Raw genomic sequence first — 22,319 nt, 5'->3', positions numbered from 1 at the left:
CTGGGATCCCCATTTGTAGGTGTCTAACTCTGCCCATGCAGAAGGTGCTGTGGTATCTTGATGCTGCAGGCTCAGCTGAGGCAGGAGGCTCCATGGATCCAGACTCAGGCGTTGCATATTGCAGGCAGAAAGTGCCTATCTGTGATCAGTGTATCTGAGAAGTTTGCTGTGTCTGTCAGCTTGCTGATGCATTTATTCCCATAACAGCATGGTGAGTGCCTCCAACCTGAAGCAGTGAGGGCAGCTTTGAATAGATTCTGATAAGGACTGTGGAGGAATAACTTAGTTCATCTGCTGAGCTGTTCGTCTGCATCTGGCAGCTGACTGCTTGATAAAACAGGGAGTGTGGTGACAATTTCTTGAAGACAAGTGTTCTAAGGCTTTCAAGAAATGCAAGGAAATGGGTTTCAAAAAGCCACCAATTAAAAGAAGTCTGATTATTCAGGGTCTGAGAAAAGTTATGGCCTAGGATAGCTTATTTTGCATCGCTATTAAATTCTGATTTCTCTAGGTGACAAAGCACCTTCAACTCACATTAATTTCAGTGTGATTGAGAGTGATCAAATAGCTTAGAAAATAAGTCTAGTAGATTTTGGGGAATTTGGTAGAGAAAATGGAACCAGACAGAGCCTAAAGTGTGTTAGGAGACTGTTTCTGTACTGTAACTCTCTGGTCTGTCAAGAACAATGTCAGATTCTCTTACATCTATGATTCTTATAGCTGCTTCTTCTACGATGCAGGAAAATCTTACTTCTCATGTAAACCTTTGATAGGTAATTTTCTGGTTTTCTGTCTCCTCTGTACATAGACAACATATATGATGTTCAGTATGACCTTGGAAGCAGTGCTTTTGCTCAGATGTTTCTGCCAAACAGAAGCAATGGAAATCTTTCTACAAATAATTATTTACCAGTCTATCCTTTAAGTATTTTTCTTTTACTTTGCTGTTTCTCTTGAGAGTTCATATGGAACCTCACAGTTGTTTTTTTTTTAACAAGGACACATGAAAAGCGTAGAGCACCCCTCTACATCTCCCTTTAGATGAAACACAATACCAAAAGTGTATTTAATTTTTAGTGCAAAGTGTGCAAAATTGCTCTACTGTTCTTGATGGTGTTAACTCAAATAAAATAACAAAAGTATTTTGATTGACTTTTGGATTGGGCGAACTGGAAACTACTGAACAAGTTGTATTTGTCTTGGTGATAGTTTTACTAGCATGAAAAAGTTGTGAATGAGCATGAAGAAAGTTCAAAAGTAATACATAAAGCACACTACTCAGCCACTCACCCTTTGCAGAGGATATAGTGGGTGTCCACAGACTTCACACATCATTTACATTTATCACTTATACAACGGGGCAGCTTTATTTCTGTGCTGGAACAGATGTTTGTGGAATTTCATGCCTTTCATAATGTTTATTTGCCTTTCACAAGGTTTCCAACTCTTTTTGCATAAAATCAGTAGCAAAAGCTAAGTCCCTACCAGTGTTTCTCTACCTCTTCTGCTTTTGTTGAGTGATTAGCTGTTTAATTTTCTTAGATTTATTCTATTTTGAAAAGTGACACCTATAAGTAGACAGGTATCAGAATGAAAAAGGTTGTAGAGAAAACTTTTCCAAGACATAAAGTAAGCAGGAAAATAAAACATTTAGCTTTAGAGGAAACTGCAAAACTTGGTCCAAATTCTTAAATTTTGTATACAACATGCTATCCTTTTATATTCTCATGTTGTTGTTGTTGTATGTAGAAACTTTATCAGAAATCTAAATGTTGATTCCAATGATTTTTTTGAAACATTTCTAAAAAAAAATACTATTCTTAGGTTTTCAGTTATTATTAGTAAACCAAAGTTCCACTTGCTTATTATCTTGTTGGTTTGTTTGTTTTTCCACACAGGTGTGTTTTATGAAGTTGTTCAGAGCTTCCCTAGAGTGGAGGAAAATGCACGAGTGGATTCATATGTAAACATCCACAGGTGGAGAAGGCATTCAGAGTCTCTCAAATCAGTTGACACCAACAGAGCCAGCATGGGACAGGATTCCTCTGAGCCAGGGGGTTTTACGGATCTGCTGCTTGAAGAGGGACATGATAACACCACCCAGATTGAGGTAGAAATTAATTCTATTTTTTTTTTCATGTGTTGTCTTTAATGCTGGGTAAGTAAAAAAATGAAAATATTTATTTCAGTGTGCTTGAACATTGATAGGGAAGGAGAAACTTGTGGTCTTGGTGTTTCTGCATATGGAAGCCTGTATTTTCTCCTGTTCTGAGGCTTGGAGCTGGTGTTTTCTGGTGTTTTGGAGAATCTGTAGAGGATATGTGTTTCATTGCTGGAAAACAGTTATGGGAAGTTCTGTGTTCTAGCAGGTCTTGCTGGAGATCTTGAAAATGAAGTGTAGTATTAAAATAAAATGGAATTCTTTCTTAGAAGTTGGGGTAAACATCTCAGTTGGTCTGAAGTTGCCTGGCCTTTACTTGAGAGTGATAATCGGAAATGTAGGGGGAAAGGTCTTAGAGAAATGAGCAATAGGGTAAAAAAATCAGGTTAGTAATGGAAAAAATTTGCTCATACTACTTGACTGTTGAGCTTCCGAGCAAGAATAACATGGATCAAATCTGTGTGAAGTTTTGGGACATTCTCCTGGTTTACAGCTTCATTCAATTTCTCTGTTTAAAAAAAAATAACTGCCAGGTTGCCCTCATATAGCTATAAATATAAATGCAAGTGAGCACCAGTTCTGTTTTTAAATCTGTTCTCCATTCCAAGTAATGTAGGGAGAGCAGGAGTTGACTATAATGTTATGTTGTGATTGATTGGTGCAAAATGTCTCTGCCTATGATGATTTGTAGGATTTCTGCTATTTAATCTTAGTGGTTCTATATAAACACACTGGCTGAATTGATTTTGTCTTTATACACAGATAATAAGTGCTAATATTATAATTGTTGTATTTTTACTGTTTTTCTTTTTTAAGTATTAATAGCATCTACTTTTTTTTTCTTTTTTTGTTTTCAATAAAATGCAGCTTGGAATAAACTATGCTTAATATTTCAGCCTTTATATTCTGCTTTCGAAGCAACAGTGCTGTTTATTTTTCATGTCAAAGGAGCTCATTCTCAGACAAAACAGCTTTCAGATTTTGGGTTGTTATCTAACAGAATAACAAAAGCAAAGCAATATAAAACCCAGCCATAGATACAATGCTGCCTCTACAGCATGAGTAAAAAATAATAATGCTTTCTGAGAGGTGTGTTTTGTGTTTGTTTTTTTAGCTTCCCAGTTTGCACAGTGCTAATTATGTTTCTTCTTGCATAACCATGGAGTGGCTGGTTGGTAAATTGTTTTTTTCAAATTCAAATTTTCTGTTGATTTCATGATTTGTGTTTTGCCCTCTGTAATACCCATCTGGCTGTACTTGAAGCATTTCTCTAAGGCATGACACAGATTGATCCTGCTTCTAATTATTTTAGCAAGTGAAGTTGAAATTGTATCCAAGGTATAGGCAAGTTTGTGTATCTGATCTTTCCATGGTTTACTTGTAGATCCCCATGCATTGTCTCTGTTCAGTTGAGTTCCAAGCTTTTATGAAGCAAAATGGGTCAGAGCTCCACCTCTAACACTTTTTACATAGTAACATTTAGGAAAAAATAATGAACACTTTCAAGTAGACATATGTAGAATGGCATTTTTCCAGGGTCATCTTTCCTGACAGATTAATGCCTTTATAGTGTATTAACCTCAAAAGTACATCACCCTTTCTGAGTTTATTAAATTCAGGTTTTGTGTTCTGTGGTAGCCCTCCCTTTTGTAAGGTCCTCCCAGCACAATAAAATGAGTTGTGGTTTTATACACTAACGGATTCCATTGTAAATCCCTACTACAGCACACAGGCATTTTACAAAAGTCCTTGATGCCCACTTTTATAAAGGAAGTAAAGCATACAACAGATATTAGCAGTGGAAGAATCCGTATGTAGCAAAATCTTCTGCTGCTTGGAAGCTTATCAGTAGTGCTTGAGAGCATATTGATTTGTTTGTTTGGGGTTTTTTTTTGTTGTTGTTGTTGTTAAACCCTTCAGTGTGCATTGCAGTTCTTGCTGAAGAAAATCCAGAGGATGAGTACTACCTGTCACTCATATTTAATGACACTACAGAATTACAATATCCCTCCCTCACAGATACTGTTTCTCTCTGAAGTATTTTGTAGGCTTGCTATGCAAATGTGTAAGGCTGCTTTTACAGGAAGGCTGACAATGGTGAACATACCTTTAATTTTCACTTGATATTGTTTTCTGCTCTTCTTTATAATGATGAATTTACTTTTTATCCAGCTTTTAAAAAAACAAACAAAAGGAACTCTACCCCTCCTTAACCCCCCCTAAAAATCCCCAGACAAGTACAAAAAGGAAGGCAGTATGCAGGGATTTCCACACACAGCTTAACTCTTTCCTGTGTTACCAAATCTATACAATCTTAATGTTGAAAATAATAAAATTAACTTGTGTGAAGCATAGCTTAGTTCCACTGGCTTTCCTTGATATTTTAAGGTAATGAGATTTTTCATTTATGTTTTCCCATTGGATGTACTGGGAATTGTTCTGTAACTTCACAGGTACACTGTGCTCCCACCAGCCCTCATTCAGAGGCTATTTTAACATCAACTTGAGTGGGAGATGAAGTTCAGAGCTTCAGGAACAGTTTTAGAAAGTGCACTGTAAATTGCTTTATCACATCTTTTCAGTAATCAGGATGGACCCACTACTATATGTAGGAAAGAAAATAATGGTCAGGTTGTCTTTGGAGTTGCCTTCTGTCTGGTCCAAAAGCCTAAGCAATAAAGCCATTAGGGACTCCAGGACTTTGCTGTCTCCACATCTCTGTTTTGTCTCCTGCATTTCTTTGGCACCGTGATTCAGGATAGAATTCCTGCAAAATGCTGTACATATTCAGATGCTTTCAAGAATAAAGATGTTCTCTTGAACTAGACTCTAGAAATTGAACTGCATTGCAGAGACTAGCAGAAGAGGTGGCTATAACCATTTGATGTGCAGGGCCTTCAGAAATGGACAGAGCCTTGGGAAGGAGAAAATGAGTCCCATTGTGTTACTGGAGAACAGGAACTTTGTGGTCTACAGGTGTGGTGTTGTGGCAGCACAAACCCACAAACCTGGAGGTGCCAAGAGAAAAGCAAAGGGCAGGAGGAACAAGTTTCTGCTGCAAGCCAGCTTTTCTAGGCATATAGCATTTGTGATCTTTCCAGAAAGCTGATAGCAAGTTGCAGATTTTAGGGTAAAAATAATGTATAACAAATAGTTATCATAAACACTTTATAAAACAGTACAAAATCCTCTTGTACAGTTAATAAGGTTGTTTGTAATGTGCCAGTTAGGAACTCGAATGTTGTAAATCCAAAAAGGTTCCCAGGGGTGGAGGTTGGTCCCGCTTGCTTTTTTCCAATTGGTACTTTAGAGCCCCAAAACAAAGGAAGGAGAATGTATAAGTTTCTAAGACTAGACACTGTAAGAGGTTTATTAAGGTTTAATTCCCACTACATAATATATGCAGAGAAAGGAAGCAAGCTCTGAAGAGGCACAGGTGTAAATAGAGTGAGATCCCATCTTGTACAGGTGAGCAAAAATGTTACAGTCCTAGAAAGTCCCTGAAGCAGATAGCATTGGGACAGGTGGTGAAATAGGTTGTCAGAAGCCCAAATGAGTCTCCCTTTGAAGACAGGAGCATCCATGGCTAAGGATCACAAAACCAAAGCCTTCTGCCTAGAATAACTTTGGGGCTGTCAGAAGCTGAAGTGTTTCCCACTAAACCAGAGGGAATTTTCTGAGTTTGAAATCGTCTGAATTGCATTGCATATGCACTAACTAACTGAACTAACTGGTGCTCAGGACTGGCCAGTGCAAAGGCTGCCTTTATGGTCCTGTGGGTGCTAGGCTAAGAGGCGAAATGCGTACTGCATTGTAGTGACATGGTTTATTGTGAGCATATTTGAGAAATTGGGTGGGACATTTAAAAATGAAGTGCCATTTAGATCAACAGTTCTTCCTTCTAGAGAGTTTGGTTTTGAATTCCACCACCACCAGCCCCAGTCTTTCTTGGGACTCTCCACTCTTGGGGATTTATGTCGGTTTCTTGTTTGTTGTGTAATCTACCATTTTGTTTATTGTGCTCAGGACATTCAGAAGCGTCTTTCATTTAGAATAAAATAAGCCTAGCAAATGCAATGCGTAGGGTGGAATTTGTTGCTATGAACACTTCAAGTCCTTGAAAAAGCAATGAGCATGAAATGTATCTGAATATGTGAAGTCTGGCATGTCTTCTTTCAAGCAAGGAGAAAAATCAGAAAAATATACTACTTTTCTTCACATACTCTTTTTATAGAAAAGTGTGCTTTATAATACCTCACTGTTAACATGTAAATTAGTATTAATATTGCTAAAATAAACTGAGATTCATGGTATGACCAATCTTCTGTTAATCCTTGAAGCTCTGTAGCCATAAAGGTAATGAAAGTGGGTAGCAGAGATCCTCACTTAAAAATTGTTTTTTGCATTTACTGGAAAAGGAACTGACCCCTGAAATTCATCTAGGATGGATGTTGGGTCCCCAGAATCCACCTGTCCTGGGTTCAGCAGTAGCAGTCATGTTTTCTCCTTAGTAGCTGGTGCAGTGCTGTGGTTTTGAGTTTCAGCCTGGGAACAGCACTGATAACACCAATGTTTTTAGTTGCTGTTCAGTAATGTTTACTCTAACCAAGGACTTTCTGAGTCTCATGCTCTGCCAGGGAGGAGGTGAATCCGGGAGGAAGCAGAGACAGGACACCTGAGCCAAACTAGCCAAAGAGATATTCCATACCACAGCGTATTGTGCCCACTATATAAACTGGGCTGGGGGCAGTACTCAGAAGGGTTAGATTAGTGCTCTGGCTGGGCTGGGTATTGGTCAGTGGGTGGTGAGCAGTTGTGTTCTCTTCCCTTGTTATTTCCCTTATTATTATCGGGGGTAGCAGTAGTGGTTTGTGTTATACCTTAGTTACTGGACTGTTCTTATCTCAACCTGTGGGAGTTACATTCTTTTGATTCTTCTCTGCATCCCTCCAGGAGGAGGGGAGAGGAAGTGGGGGGGGGGGGGGGGGGGGAAGTGAGAGAGTGTGTGCGTGGTTCTGAGTTACAGCTGGGCTTAAACCAGAAAACCAGAACACCAGCACTAAGGTATCCACAGATGCATTCCTTTTTTTCCAGAATATTTGCTAATATAGGCATAGCCACTGAGCACTGTAAATGCTTAATGATGCATTAATATTTTAAATAGTTTAAAATGTGCATAATTTTTCCTTTGATATCCTGCAATTATGGCTGTGTGGAGTTCCATACAGAGGTGATTTTCTTTTGTATTTATAATATTACCTCTTTATCCAGATTTTCCCTAAAGCAGCACGAGGTTTTATAGATTTCTAGACAACCTCCTAGGTCCCTTGCTTCAACATTCTCTGTCCCTGACCTTTGTGACTGCTTAAACCCCAGTGAACAGTACAATGATGAAAAGTAAAATACAGAGAGATTGAAATGGAGCAGTCCCTAACATATACCTTGTATTGGCATTACCAGAAGATGACAAATTTTGCAAAGTAACTTTGGAACACGTGAGCTCAAATTTATTGCCACAGACTTCAAATATCAAAAAGATATCCAGTAATAGAACGATAGACTAAATCATGGTCAGGCTTGAGCTGAGTGCATCCATGCTAACTGTAAGGTTTTATAGTTTTGCACTGTGAAAAGAGTGAGGAAAAACATTATTTTTAATATAAAGTCTTAGAACAGAATGAATGATTGCAACAGTATGACAGGAGATTCAGTTCCAAGCAAGAAAAACCATGCTGAGCATGCTAATTCAACTTTCTCCACCCCTCCCAACATAGTACTTGTAACCAAACTGTGGTTATTTCAACGCAAATTTATTTTTTCCGTAGTGAAGGGATTCATTTATTCTTATGGATGTCACTGATATCTCCTGCTATTCTTTCTTTCCTTTTTCTTCTTTTTTCTTTTTTTTTCCTCCTGTCTTTAATTTCTTTGCATGTTGGTTGGATTGTAAATTTTAGTAATCCCTGTAGTTTAGGCTTGCCCTTATCAGAACACGGGTGGATTTCTTACTGACAACAGCCTTTTTGCTTAATTTTGCATTTTCTCACAGAGATTCTGCCCAGAAGAAGGCTTCTCCCTTATCAGTCCCAGTCACTCATTGAAGTGGTTTGATTCTGACTGGCAAAAACAACAGAAGGGATTGAGTTTTACAGTCCTTGGGATTTGAGAGCAATTACTCTCAACTACTGACAGCAGTGCCAGCATGCCCATTGCTGTGTTCTTACTGCACGTCTGAGCAAGTGGATAAAAAGTGATTAAGATTAAATTTCATTCAGCTGGACAAATGATAAGGCAGTCTTGCCATAGCTACTCTAATGCAATGTATTAAAAGTAGAAAAACTTCTTCATGCATAATTGAAGCCTCAAAACTAAACAGTATCTAGTTTATGGTGAGCTTTGTCTTGTTCCTTTTTCTTCTTACTGTTTTCTTTCTTTGTGGTTTTTTTTTTTTCCATCCCAATGCTTTAATGCGAGTTGGAGCTGAAGGACTTGGAACTAAAGAGACATGTTGTTAAAACTTCATTCCAATACCATGGTTCTTCCAATTTACTGAGAAGAATGTTCTGCATTTAAGAAAAAAATCCTTATTGGCATATAGTTTAATTAGTTCTGTTTACTTTCTTTCTCCCAAGCTATCAGAGAGACATGCTTTACTTCTAGTCTGTTTTCTGACTTGACATCTTTTAGAGCCTTTAATTACCTGTGTAGAGTTGCCTGCTTGTTTAGCTTTTAAATTTATAGTTCAAATATATTGTTTAAATAGTATTTGTATCTTCCTTTACCTTTGGTGATCCTCAACAATGAAAGAGTGAATTCCACAGGCAACATTTTGATGTACTTATTCAGTGTAATAAAATTGAGGATGCTATTGATCTCTACATCAAGACAGAATTCTTTAACACATAATCACACCTTAATGTGGATTAGAAGGTATCAAAGAAATACATATGCAGTACAAACCTTTAACCAGATTTTAGGCTTTTAAGTTGTATTTCAGTTAAAGCATTAGACATATAAGTGTGGAAGAATGAAGCTTTGAAGAACAAAACACTTTCACTGGAGTGAAAATCATTATCATAACAAAAAACTTACAACAAAAGTTGCGTTCATTCTAATTCTTAATTTTTAGGAAAGTGTAGTTGTTTCTTCTTCACAGTTAGTAATGAATACATCATGTGATTTTTACTTTTTTTTTTGTGTGTGTATGTAAAAGATTCATTCAAAAGATGGAGGGAAAATTTGAGCTCCTCCTGTAGGCTTGAAAATGTTTTTCTCAGTCTTTGCGTATAGGCCCAACAGTTCCAGGGCCAAAACTACTGTGACTAAAAAGTACAGTTTTACAGTTAAGGGTGGTATTACATCAAGTTTTCTGCTGATACAGACTATCATATGTTTTCTTATACCATTTCATGTTCAGCTGTGTTTAAAACACAGTTGTCTTCCTGATTTTAAGCCAGTGTAACAAGCCCAGAAGTCTCTATTTGGATGTGTGCTGTTCACGGTTCTGTTTCCATGATGTTCTAGAGGATTAAACAAGCATACCATATGATTCGTCTCTACTGAATGTCATTGAGCTGTGAAAGCTCTGGAGCTCATTGACACTGGATGTTGCAGGATGCCAGAATTTACAAAACCAGACAAATTCATGGAATAAAAATTTGTTAAGGATAATTAAACATAGAGTTTCTGAAAAGCAGATGACTGGAACCTTCAAAAAATGGGGAATTGCCACTATTTGCCACAGGTCCTTTACTCTCCCCAGGCATTATTCCCAGTCAGTTCTGGGGACCAGACTAAAGGGGTGTTTGCTCGGAGAGAGTACAGCTTGTGTTCTTGTGCTGTATTTGGTATTTACTCATTAAATTCAATGTCATATTGTTATTTTCATCATTAGAATCTTGAAAGTTACAACAGAGATTTAGGATGTACTGGAGGAACAAGCGGTCTTGGGAATATGCTGGAGTTTCATTGAAACTATTGTGGACATACCCTTAGCTTTTCTTATGCAGCAGAATATTTAGATGTCATTTTTGTTGTAAGACCTAAAATTTGCTGTTAAATGATGTAGTAATTGAAAGCTAAGATGTATAGGATTTTCTTACAGTTTCTAAATAACTTTTATTACACTCTTTCCTTAAAATGTTGTTACTGCTATTTTGAAATGGTTTTATTTACACTTTTCAGGATTTTGTTTTAGAAAATTACATTGTGACTTTGGAGGTGAAGAATATTATTTATCTTCAGAGAAAAAAAAATCTTTTTTCAAACTGAGTAAAAAAAAAAATGTTCCTTACTTGTGACATTAAGGAAAGTTGTTTTCACTTTTTTTTCCCCTTGTCTGGCTGAGTTTTTGACTAGTGATGTCACACTTTCTGGCTGGACAGAAGACTGATAAATCACTGCATTTTTTTTTTTCTTTCAGGCTTTCAGTTGCAAAATGGTAAACTAGACAAAGCTTCATACCTTTTTGTATTCAATGTATTAATTGCTTACTTAAGGTCACTTAGACACTTGCACTGGGTCTTGCTGCAGTCTTCAGCTGGACTAAATTAATTGTCAGCACTGCAAGAAGTAATGAGCCTGTCAGCATTTCCATTATTCTAAATCTAAATTCGAGGGGTGATGCTTCTGCTAGTAACTCACGTATAGCTGAAAAAGAAACAGGCAAAGATTTGGAGTGAGACCCATTTTCTCTTCCTTTAAACTTGGGGAAGAAGAGGGAAGGAAAGAAATTAAAAAGCAAGTTTCCCCACTCCTAAGTATTCACAGCTGTCCATGGTAACCCTGAGTTCATTTCCACATGCCTAGCTATGTTGGCACACAAGGCATTTAATTTAACATATTGATAATAATTAATTTTTATAGCATGGAAGGAGACAAGGGATTCAGAATTTAATGGAATCTGCCTTTGAATTATTTTGATGATAATATTTTACATTTCCATATCCCTCTTCATCTCCAAGTTCCTAAAGCACATTACAGTTAATCCAGAATCACTGAACCTATAACTGCATAAAGCTAGGAGCGATATCAACAACAGACCTTGTACTTTCTGAATTAATTCAGTCATGCATGCCTTATCCCTTGCTTAAAGAAGAAGTCTGCAGAAAATAGAAGTGTGACTGTGAAGGCTGGGAAGGTCTCTCCAGTTACCTCCTTTCTGACCCTCTTCACCATGTTTAGGGATGCTGGTGAGGGACTATTCATTAGGGACTGTAGTGATAGGACAAGGGGTAATGGGTTGAAACTTAAACAGCAGAGGTTTAGAATGGATATAAGGAAGAAATTCTTTACTGTTAGGGTGGTGAGGTACTAGAATGGGTTGCCCAGGGAGGTTGTGAATGCTCCATCCCTGGCAGTGTTCAAGACCAGGTTGGATGAAGCCTTGGGTGATATGGTTTAGTGTGAGGTGTCCCTGCCCATGACAGGGGGGTTGGAACTAGATGATCTTAAGGTCCTTTCCAACCCTAACTATTCTATGTGCACCTGGACTGTCCTCATAAAGGAGACTTGTGTCGATTCAGTCATGCAAAAAGCAGAGGGTAATGTTCCTTTCAACCCGTACAAAACAAACGGCCCTAGCTAATTCAGCAGCATACAGCAGATTGTGCATAGCTGGTTTTAGCAGAGTGTGAGGAGAATACATTACTGAGTTGTTAGTGCAGAGGAATTTGGGCAGGTAAGTAAGCACTTGTTACACTAAGCCACATAATTCCACTTTGGATAACACCAATTCTTAGATTTTCAAAGATGTAGGAGTTCTGCTGACACTGATGGATTACTCCATGCCACTCTGAAAATCTTTCATGTTTTTTTAATACGGGAGTGTCAATTATCTATTCTCCCAAAACAGTAGTGACTTGGCATCTAAGCAGATGGGTTCATCATTTCAGATTTGGTCAGGCGCTTCTTTAACTGTGTGTAAATTTAGTAGTCATAACTTGAGAGCTTTCGGCATTTATCAGGAAGTCAGTGGCCTGTCTTCATTGTGATTGCAAGAGTTACACTCACTTTTCAAAGAGAATAAGTGTAACCAAAGCTTAAAACTCATATAAAGAGGGGGATCAGAGTTAAGAAAGTTCCTTTTGCAAGATGTGCATTTGTCCTTCCAAAAATGTGAGCTAAATGCTGTCAAGTGCTGATGAAAATGCTGATGGGACACTTTTAATATCTGTAGTATTTCATAGAACAAAAATTAAGAAGCAAGGAAAATAACAGATTTTTGATTTTTTTTTTCTGTAACACTGGCATGCATTCATGTGCAGCATGTCAAGCTTTTACCAGACTATCAGTAATAAGCCAGTATATTTATTTCTAGAACACAAATTTGGCAGTGGAGATTTTTGAAACTGCAGCAAATTTCAGTGTGAATAACAAGGAGAAACAAAATAATAAAACCCCTCAACCAGTAAAGTTCCACATTCACCAGACTTTTCAGTGGCACAACATTTAACAGCAGTAGAGAGATGTGACAGGGTTACTGGTGGTTTTCTTCATGCATTTGTCAGAAACTGCATGACTTTTCACACATTCCTATTAACATTTTAGATAAATGAGAGCATCACTCTGTTAGAGTATTTTTTCTGTATCCTTAGCAACAAGAGTAGGAAGGAGGGAGAAACTGCAGATAGAAATCCTATCTGTCTGATCTCATACAGGTGGAGCAGTAAAAGCCATGATAGATAGAATGCCGTGATCTTGTGGAGGTATTAGCCTTTTGCTTCAGTACAGACAGCCTAACAAGCAGCTTTCTCAGGTTCTTCCTGCCTCAGGTGAAGCATAGGTGCCTCTTTCCTGGTGTTCAATAAGAAAAATGCCTTCCAGTGATAGAACGGGCATAATCAGGCTCCAAAGTGCTTCTGCTGAGTTTAACTATAACCAGGATGTGGCCAACAACATGGCTTCCACACAATAGCAGCCTGGAGTGTGCTCATTTTGGGGTATAACTGACTGGCTGGCACAGTGGTTTATAGCAAGTTTGGTGAAGATGCTTGGAGCATCTTGCTTCCATAGTTATAAGCAAGTAAAAATAAATGTCCCTGTTTGTCAAGAAAACAACCCCCCAGTTCTTAAAAGTGTACAACTGATGACCATGTAGTTGAATGAAACAGCGACTTGTTTTTGAGAATTTAATTTTGTTGGAAAAGTAATTCATGTGCTATACAGCTGGACTACAGAAAGGATTTAAATTTTAATGGGTTTGGGTTTGGTTTTTTTTTTTCCCCAACAAAAAAGGATATAGAACCTTCCTAGATGCTATCAGTCATTACCAATGCATAAAATGTAGACATTCTTATATTAGTAATATCTTCAAGATATATCAGGCATATTACACTTTGAAATCAAGGTAATTTCTGAAATACACTAAAGAGGTTTTGTTTCTTACATATGCATTCACTTAAAAGTAGTACATTTCTGTATAATGCTCTAATAAAGTTTATGAATTTATGTAAAATACTAGGTTATGATTTCTGTGAAAGGCTGCAGTTTGTATGAGTGGCTTACTTTTTTTAATTGTAGTTAACATTAAAATTGAAGGTGAAATTCAGGACCTCAGTTTGGATAACTAAGTATAGGTGCATGTGGGGTAGGTGATCTATGTGCCAGTTCTTGTATGAGAGTTAATTTTCTGTTTTAGATGGTGGAAATTATGATCAAACTTGGTTGCCTAGCTGTAGGTGTCTGGTGTCATTTTGGACACTGTGGTTATACTGAATAGGCCATTGTTCCTCCTGTAGGATAGGGGTCTGCTGTAGGTCCTGGATTACAGCTTCAGGTCTTAAATGGCCTTGGGTTACTCCTGTCTTTAGGCAACTGTATCTCACCCATGGTTGGTACAGGCAGTTCAGTCAAGGTGGGTATTCAGTTTGCTCTAAAGTGGACCTGAAAGCTCAGCTGACCTGAGCTGACAAATCTTCATAAATATCAAACAAACTAAAAATGGCCTGTTTCTGTTCAGGTTCAAAATCTTGAGATTCTTCCTCGCCCCCCCCTCCCCAACACACAAAAAAGATTTATTCGGAACACAAGTAACTCTTTGTGTCTTTAGCTTTCACTGTTTTTTTCAGAAGAGTATATATGTTTGCCATCACTTCTTTTTCTTGAAATTGTGAAAAGGCACCCTTCAAGTCGAAAGGAATTCCGTAGTGTCTTGTGTTCTGTCTTCTACTGTCCTGCTGAAAGGCAAAATCATAGAATCATAGAATCATAGAAGAGTTAGGATTGGAAAGGACCTCAAGATCATCTAGTTCCAACCCCCCGGTCATGGGCAGGGACACCTCACACTAAACCATATCACCCAAGGCTTCATCCAACCTGGTCTTGAACACTGCCAGGGATGGAGCATTCACTACCTCCCTGGGCAACCCATTCCAGTACCTCACCAAAATTGGCTGAACAAATTTATGAAGCTTTTCCACTTTGAATCACTCTACTTTTAAAGAGCAAAAAAGACAAAATAACATCTATCAAAATCATGTGTTCATATAACTTTGAAATATTTGAGAATATTAGGTCAACTGGATAGTGGGTAACTTGAAGGCAGTACCACTTTTCAGAGACAGAAGAGGAAGGATATTATTTAGCACCTTGATCTTGTCTAACTGGGAAGGGCTCAGAGTATCCTTTATGAAAAGAGGAAGAGTGCAGATCCTGCAGAAAGCTTGTGTGGGGACTGATGTTAATCAAAGGGAGTGACTTGGAAGTGCCTCATCAAGCATCTCGATTAAATATAATGTCTTATAGTTATCCCACTTAGTAGAGAGCTCTCTTTTGTGCATGACTATAAGATTAGATAAAGTAGCATTGCTGTGACAAGTCCTTAAAAAACGTGGCTGAGGAGAACAGTACAGAGCATTATTTTCAGTATTCTCGTATAGCATGTTCTGACTGAATTCCTGTTACAGATGTATATAGGAAAATAAATCTATGAGCAAAATAAAATGCCCACTTTTTCCAAAGCAAAGAGCAAGCTTTCCAAAAAGCAATAGAAACTGGGGCAATAGCTTAACCGCTGTAATCATCACTGTCTTTCTAAGACATGAATTTGGAAATTTTGGATATTGATTGTAGATTTGGGCCAGTCCTGTGTTTTAGTAACTGAAGGTTCAAGTGTATTGTATGTGAAAGCTAAACTAGAAAGTGCTCTGGTTAATTAGACTAGCAGTTTCAGTTGCAATCTCTTTAAATGGAATGCTCTCCTGTGAAGCCATGGTGATTCAGTTTGTCCTTTGATGCCTAGGTTCTGTGATAAGCATGCTGCTGTCTGGTTATATATTGAGCAGCACAAGCTGAACTGAATATCATGGCTTTGGCAAAGGCTGGTGTTGTGAACATAGTACACCTTTAAAAACTTCAAAGGAGGCTTTATCCCTACAGGTAAAAAGCTACCTCATTAATAAATGGATGTTCCTGCCTGTATCAACTTCATATTGATTGTGCGTGTTCTTACAACTGATTGTCCTGATCTCAGCTGTGAGCCCTGATGGATCCCTGAGACACATTATTAACTGCTCAGGAACTGCAGCACACACCAGTGAGTGTGGAGGCAGCTTCCTTCACTGTCCTACACAAAGCCCTGATCAACTAGAAACTTTATCTCTTATTATTAACTTAATCCTCCAGATCTGTAATGTTTTTCATCCTGGTTTGACTTGCCATTTTCCTTCCTCATGTGAAGCCTCAGGGTTGCTGTGTCTTGATTGATGTTTTCCTTTTTATTTCTTCCAATAGAGAAGGTACAAAGAATGTGAAACAAGGATGACTTATCCATCCCAGCTTCTGAATATATACCAGAGAAGGAAATAGGCTACAGAGAGTTTAAAGTTGCTCTAATACCTGGATTAATAAAAAGGAATAATATTAAACTGAACTTACGTGTCTTAGGAGAGGAAAAAATTGAACAGCTGTGGCTTGAAGGATGTCAAAGTATATACAGAAATACATAGTTGTTTATATTTCAAGACCAGGTTGGACAAAGCCTTGGGTGATATGGTTTAGTGTGGGGTGTCCCTGCCCATGGCAGGGGGGCTGGAACTAGATGATCTCGAGGTCCTTTCCAGTCCTGACTATTCTATGATTCTATGATATTCCATGCAGGAAGTGAACCTTTAAAAGACTAAAGTACTAAATCTTAAAAGCTAACTTGATGAAAATGCAATTATATATGGCTTTATGCGGAGTTGTGAGCCCTTGCAGAATGAGGGCTGGTCATGGACATAGGGTCATAACCACTGATGCTCTATTCTCCAGGCCTGACAGTTAGTTTTTTAGGTTTAGAAACAGTAATTTTTATCATTCAGTTTTATGGACATTTTAGTCATTTATACATATCTAAAAAAAATGAGAAAATAAACTCCATAACCTGTTTCGTAATTACATGAAAATCAAATTTCTGCTAGGTGTTTTCATGATCACTTTTTTGCAGTGGTTCTTAGTATTTTAGTGGAGAGGATACTACAGAGGAGTTAATGAAGGATTTGAGAATGTCATTTCTCAAGCTCCTACTTCTGCAAATCAGGAACAAAACTGCATAATAAATATTTCCCTACTGTAATTAGGTTTTGAGTGACTTAGTGATTTGGCATTTTTCTTCTCTTAAGTAAGGCATTGCAGAGACTTTTGCTCTTTTGAAGCTTGTCTCTTATGACAAGACAGTCCAAGAGGCTTTGTAAGACCGCTGTAATGACCCTTAAATAGGCTGACAGTTTTATAGCAGTCCCCAGGAGGGAAGCTTTCTTTCAAAAGCAGCTGAATATCATGAAAAAGACAGTGGCTCCACATTGACTTTTCACAAAGCTGGAAAGGCTAAACGGCTTTTTGAATTAATAACGGGTTTATGGCATCCTTCTCTGCCAGACTGTTGTCTTGTCCGTGTATGTGACTCTCCATTATAGGTGCTGTCAGGCACTCAGGGAAGTGTGGTTTGAGGACTTGGGAGCTGTTGCGGTAGAGCTGTGTAAAGCTTTATGTGTACACAGGAGCAAGAGCTGTGAGATAAATGTATTTGTTTCATTGCAATTGATGACATCATTTAATGATTGCAATAACAATCTTCAGATGTAAATCTGAGATTCTGAGCAAAATTATTTCCATACTGGCCCTAATGAAAACCTGAACTTGAGGACTTGCACACACCACAGGCTTTCAGGACTCTGAGGAGCACTCACAGCCTCTTAGAGAATACAGTGGGAGATTAAGTTCTTAGTTCTAGGTCATGCAGACAAAGGATTTAATCTCTCGTTAGATTGGGTTCCTCTCATTCATTAGACATATTAGCTGTTCAGAATTATTTTGCTAAGGCCTGTGTAATCAACAGTAATGTTTGCAGGCTGTCTGTAAGATTCTGCTGACTGTTAATATGCAATATGTATGCTATGCCCATATGTATTTTTTCTCAAGATCTTACTTTATCAGATATTAAGAAAAAAAACAGAAAAATATGAAAAAAAAATATAAAGAGATTGTAGCTTTGACACTGTGAAAGCAGTGAAGGCAGTTTTATAAATTGTGTATTTCTCAGTAGAGATTCATACAGAACAAATTTTGTTAAGCAATTGAACAGCAGAGAGTTTATCCTTGACACAAAGTGCTCATGAAATGAAAACATACTTCTGAGTATCAGCAAATCACTCATAACAATCAGGCTTCCTAAGAAACATCCACTATTTATATCCTCTGCAAGACTTTCATTTGGTAGTTCACATGTAGTTTATCTGCTGAAATTAGAGCTTCCACATTTTGAGAGGCCAGTTCAAATTAAGCATTCCTCAGGGTTGTTTGGTTATCAATTCCTATAAAACTGTAGAATTCCATCATAACTTTAGTATGTTATGATTATAATTACAGTACTCTGTTAAAATGCACTTCTGTGGCAACAGCATGCCAAATGTCTCTTTCCCCATTTTGTTTGATCTTAATCTTCCCAATAGGACCTCATCTGAGGAGAGATGTTCTTTTCTTATATTGTCTCATCTCCTCTGCTAATGGCTGTTAGACTGGGGATACTGCCCATGTATTGCCACTCCTGTATCAGTCAGTGCCGGACTAAAGAAAAGGTAAATTCAATTGCAACACCATACTCGCATGCTTTCTCTGCTCTGGTAACAAGAGTGTGACTGTGCATCTCTTTTGCCCCCTCATATGGGGCAACATGTGATTTAGTTGGAAGAGGCTTTCCATCAGCTGCAATGCAGAGCTAGCTCAAGTTGTACATGAGTTGCCCTTTCTGTTCTCTCCCTTCTACTGTTTTTAGGTGGTGGGTACTCATAATATTCAGAAACCTAAGAGCATGTTTCTCATAAAAATCTGAAGAAATTCAGAAGTCAATTTTGACTGTATTTTACTGACAGGATAGGCAGGGATACCATAAAAGAGTAACAAGCATTATGCGAGATTGTGTAAGAGTGAAAATGCTTTTGAGAAGACGGTTGCAGGTCAATCTTGTTGCCTTATTTTAATAGAAAAGGTGTTTTCTTTTTCTTCTGCAAAATTAATTGCCAGAAATGTTCTTCTTCATTAGGGAAACACTTTTAATTGCTAACTCATTTCCTTCTATATTTCCCAATAAATATTTCATTATTATCTTTGCTTTGTCCCTGAAAAGTAGCTTATTTTTAAATATATATAACTGCCTGATTCCTCCTTCCACTGTTTCCATTTTATTCTACAAATTCAGATTTTAGAAGCACAATTGTTGGCTTAATTTCATAGGCTATTTATCCATAAATGATCATATTCAGAGTTAAAATAGCTTTCTGAACTTAGTATCTGATGATGAATTTCCTCAGTACTATTTCTTGGGGCAAATACCTGCATCACTTTCCATTAATTTAAATATAGGCCTAGTCTGTGATTTTTAGCAATATTTAGGCAGTTTTTAATGCATTTTGTTAAAAATCGAATCCTAGATTTCCATTTACAGTGATAAAATTGGGCATCTGTAAAGTCTCACTCCGTATCCTCGATGGCTTCAGAGTTTTAGTTATGGTGTTATCTCAGTGGAAATCTGAAAATGTGGTTTTGATAAGTAGTCTATTGAAAAGAACAACAGTTACCAAATGAAGTGCAATCTAATTGCCAGCTGTAATAGAAGACAATAGCTCATTACAAGTATTTGGAGATAAGGAGCCTTGGATGATTGTTTTTTTTTATTTTTGTTTGTTTGTTTGGAGTTGCGTTTTTGGTTGGTTTTTTTTTTTCCATTGATTGCATCGCAGTCTCTGTGATCTGGAAGGCAACCAAAACTTAAGCTATCAAAATATAACTGGTTTCTGTCTTGCCAGTCTATGACTGGCTTTCTGAATGTCTTTCTCTATTCTTTCAACTACAGAGAACCCAAGATGTTTTGTACAGCACAGTATTGTGCAACAGCAGAGCTGCTCGTTGCCAACTGCTTTTAACTAGTTGTTTTTTTTTTACTAGGGTTTTTTTTCTTTTGGTTACAGCCTTACAGATTGTATCTATACACACACACACACACATATATGGCAAAACATTTTGGTAATGTCCGTAGTTTGGATCAAATTTGGTCCAATATTTAAAAGAAAAATACTGATGGATTCCACAGGGGCTCTTACCCTAAATTTTGTTTGATAATTTCCTGAGACTCCTAGATATTTACAGTACCTTTCCATTTCTGTTAAAGAACAAATGCGACAGAAAGAAATTGAACCTGAGAAGTCCCATGCTTACGTATGTGATTGCATCATCATTGAATTGTGATGTGTTATTTCATTATGGGGGAACTTTATTGTTTCATGGCTGTTTTGTCACTCTTTTCATGTACATCTTTGGCTGGAATCCCAGTTAGTAATTTGAAAGCATTTCAGAGGCATAATGTGGTTGTTTACTGTTAAATATCACATACAGTTAATTTATACTCTCTCAACTGCGGCAGTTCATCTCGCACATTTGGAGCCTTAATCTGTTAAGGGACAGCAGTTATTGGGGAAATGGGTACGTTGTATTTGGGAGTGTATGTATATGTAATATACAGAAGGGATGCTCAGTCATTGAATTTGACAAATACTGAACACCAAGAATTTAAAGAAGGCTTAATCTTCAGTTGTGCTGAGCTTTGATGAATAGTGTATACATTCACCTTTCCTGAGAAAATTCACTTATAGTTGGAGAAGCATGGGAATATATTCAGGATGTCATCAGACAATGTCCCTCATGAAAACTGTAAGAAATTAATTTTCTTTATAACATACAATAAGATGGCAACTCAGCACTGAGGATTGCCTCAGGTTAAAAATAACTTATTTCCCCAAAAGGCAAGAGTTATGAGAGAAGTTCTAATAACTATTCACTTTATACTCACAGAGGTTGCCAACAGTAATCGTCATAGCTATTGCAAAATAACCCTGGAAAAAATCCTTAACAGTTGTACTTTCCAATAGAAGAGAGGTGCTTCCTACTTTGTATATCAGCAGGTTTTGGGTTGTACTGTACATCTGGAAATAACGCTTATATCCTCAAAACACCTGGAAAGCAAAGAAAAAATATGTTTAAGTACTAATGGGTATGTTCTCTGCCTTCTCTGCATGTTGTTTCATTTTATAGCATGCTTCTACATTATTAAAAGATACCAAAAATTTTATTTCTTTTCATAGTTATAGAGTTCTGCAGATAAATACCTCTGTATCATATAACTATTAAAATTATTTTCTTCATTCAGTAGCTTACATGCAAATGCAGCATAGTTTCTGAGGCATTTTTCTATCTTCTAGTGCATATATTGCCTGTAGAGGATGGAAGGTATTACAAAGAAGGTGCAATCAACCAAAGCCCATAAACAGGTCTATCAGAATGAAACCTCATAGGGATCTGTTGATACCATTAAATGGTATCAACGTTAATAATATAATACAGTGTATAATAAGCTAGGAAAATTATGGAAGACTCCAACAATTTCATTTCCATGGTAATGCATGTTAAAACTTTGAAGGCAGTCACTTGAAATACAAGCATGGATCCGAACCTTACTAAGAGCTTCCAAGGTGCTCAAGCCAAATTTAGTGGTTAGCTGTGTTCCTCTTTATAGTCATATCATAAATTTACAGACAGGATTAAAAAAAAAAAAAGTGAGAGAAAGCTATATAATGGTTCATTCATAAAATACATCTGTATGGAAGTTATGAAGCTCTTCCAAAGAGCAAGAGGAATTCTTCCAGAAGCATCTACAGATGTTTAACTTGAATTGAAAGAGTAAATGAGACTGTTTTTACACAGAATTTGGTAGTTGCTTATACATGAGTAATTCTCACAATGACAAAAATGTTGATATGAAGGCTATATCTATATATTTACTATATCTAAAATTTTTATTACAAGATGTGTGATGATTTTGCTTTAAGCATGGATCAAGATACCTTTTAAAACATTCTTAAAAAGCAACCAAATCAATGTTAGACCCTTTTGGTTATAAAAGTAGGGGTTTAACTACTAGTAATTAACTGGAGTATCTTTATTAGTTATGAAAACCAAAATGCAAAAATTCTGCAGAGCTGTACCTATGCTTTAAATATTGCATGTTTACCTGAAATAAGCTAATCTGTGAAATACTTTTTTGTCCTTTGGAGCTCTTTCCTTGAGACTTTGTGATGCCTTAAACGTAACTGCTAATTTCTATGGAAATTCTTTCAGAATGATTAATTAGACTGGGAAAATCTATCTTTGTTGTCAAAACCTTTTAATGTACTGTACCTACTTTGTATACATGGCAGTAATAACTATTTCTGTTAATCATTAAAGAAGAAAATAATTTGGTAAGTGGTTGTCTTTTGTCGTCTTTCTGACAATATAGCTTTAATTATGTCTACTTGTTTGACTAACCTGGAGCTGCTGAAGTTGTTAGAAGTTGCTTCAAAAGTGTAAAGTGTCACTGAGATTTATTTGGCAAGTATATCCTGCCATATAAAATATAGCAGAAAAATGTAAAAAATATCAAGGAGAGAATAACCTGACTATATCTGCAAAAGTTTAGGTAAAATGCATCAGTGATGGTGTTAATCTGAGATGAAATCCAGCTGAAACAGGATTTATGGTCAATATATTTAGCCTAGAACACGAACAGTTTAATCTAAAATGTAAGCTATTGCCAAGTATATCTTCAGCTCAGGGACCACGTAGGTGGGAATGGGCTGTGTATGTAACG

General features: G+C 37.2%; 1 protein-coding gene across 2 annotated transcripts in view; it reads left to right on the top strand.

The window, feature by feature from the left end:
* PLXDC2 (plexin domain containing 2) overlaps window positions 1-22,319 on the top strand; it is a 259,751-nt gene that overhangs the window by 110,574 nt on the left and 126,858 nt on the right. For both annotated transcript variants that reach the window (XM_005152966.4, XM_031052565.2), the window contains exon 2: window positions 1,899-2,110. In XM_005152966.4, the coding sequence (XP_005153023.1) occupies window positions 1,899-2,110 (212 nt within the window). The remainder of the gene's footprint in view (window positions 1-1,898; window positions 2,111-22,319) is intronic.

This window comes from Melopsittacus undulatus, chromosome 1 (assembly GCF_012275295.1).
Source record: "Melopsittacus undulatus isolate bMelUnd1 chromosome 1, bMelUnd1.mat.Z, whole genome shotgun sequence".
Lineage (NCBI taxonomy): Eukaryota > Metazoa > Chordata > Aves > Psittaciformes > Psittaculidae > Melopsittacus > Melopsittacus undulatus.
The sequence above is the reverse complement of the archived record's forward strand: the minus strand, read 5'-3'. Positions and strand labels throughout refer to the sequence as shown.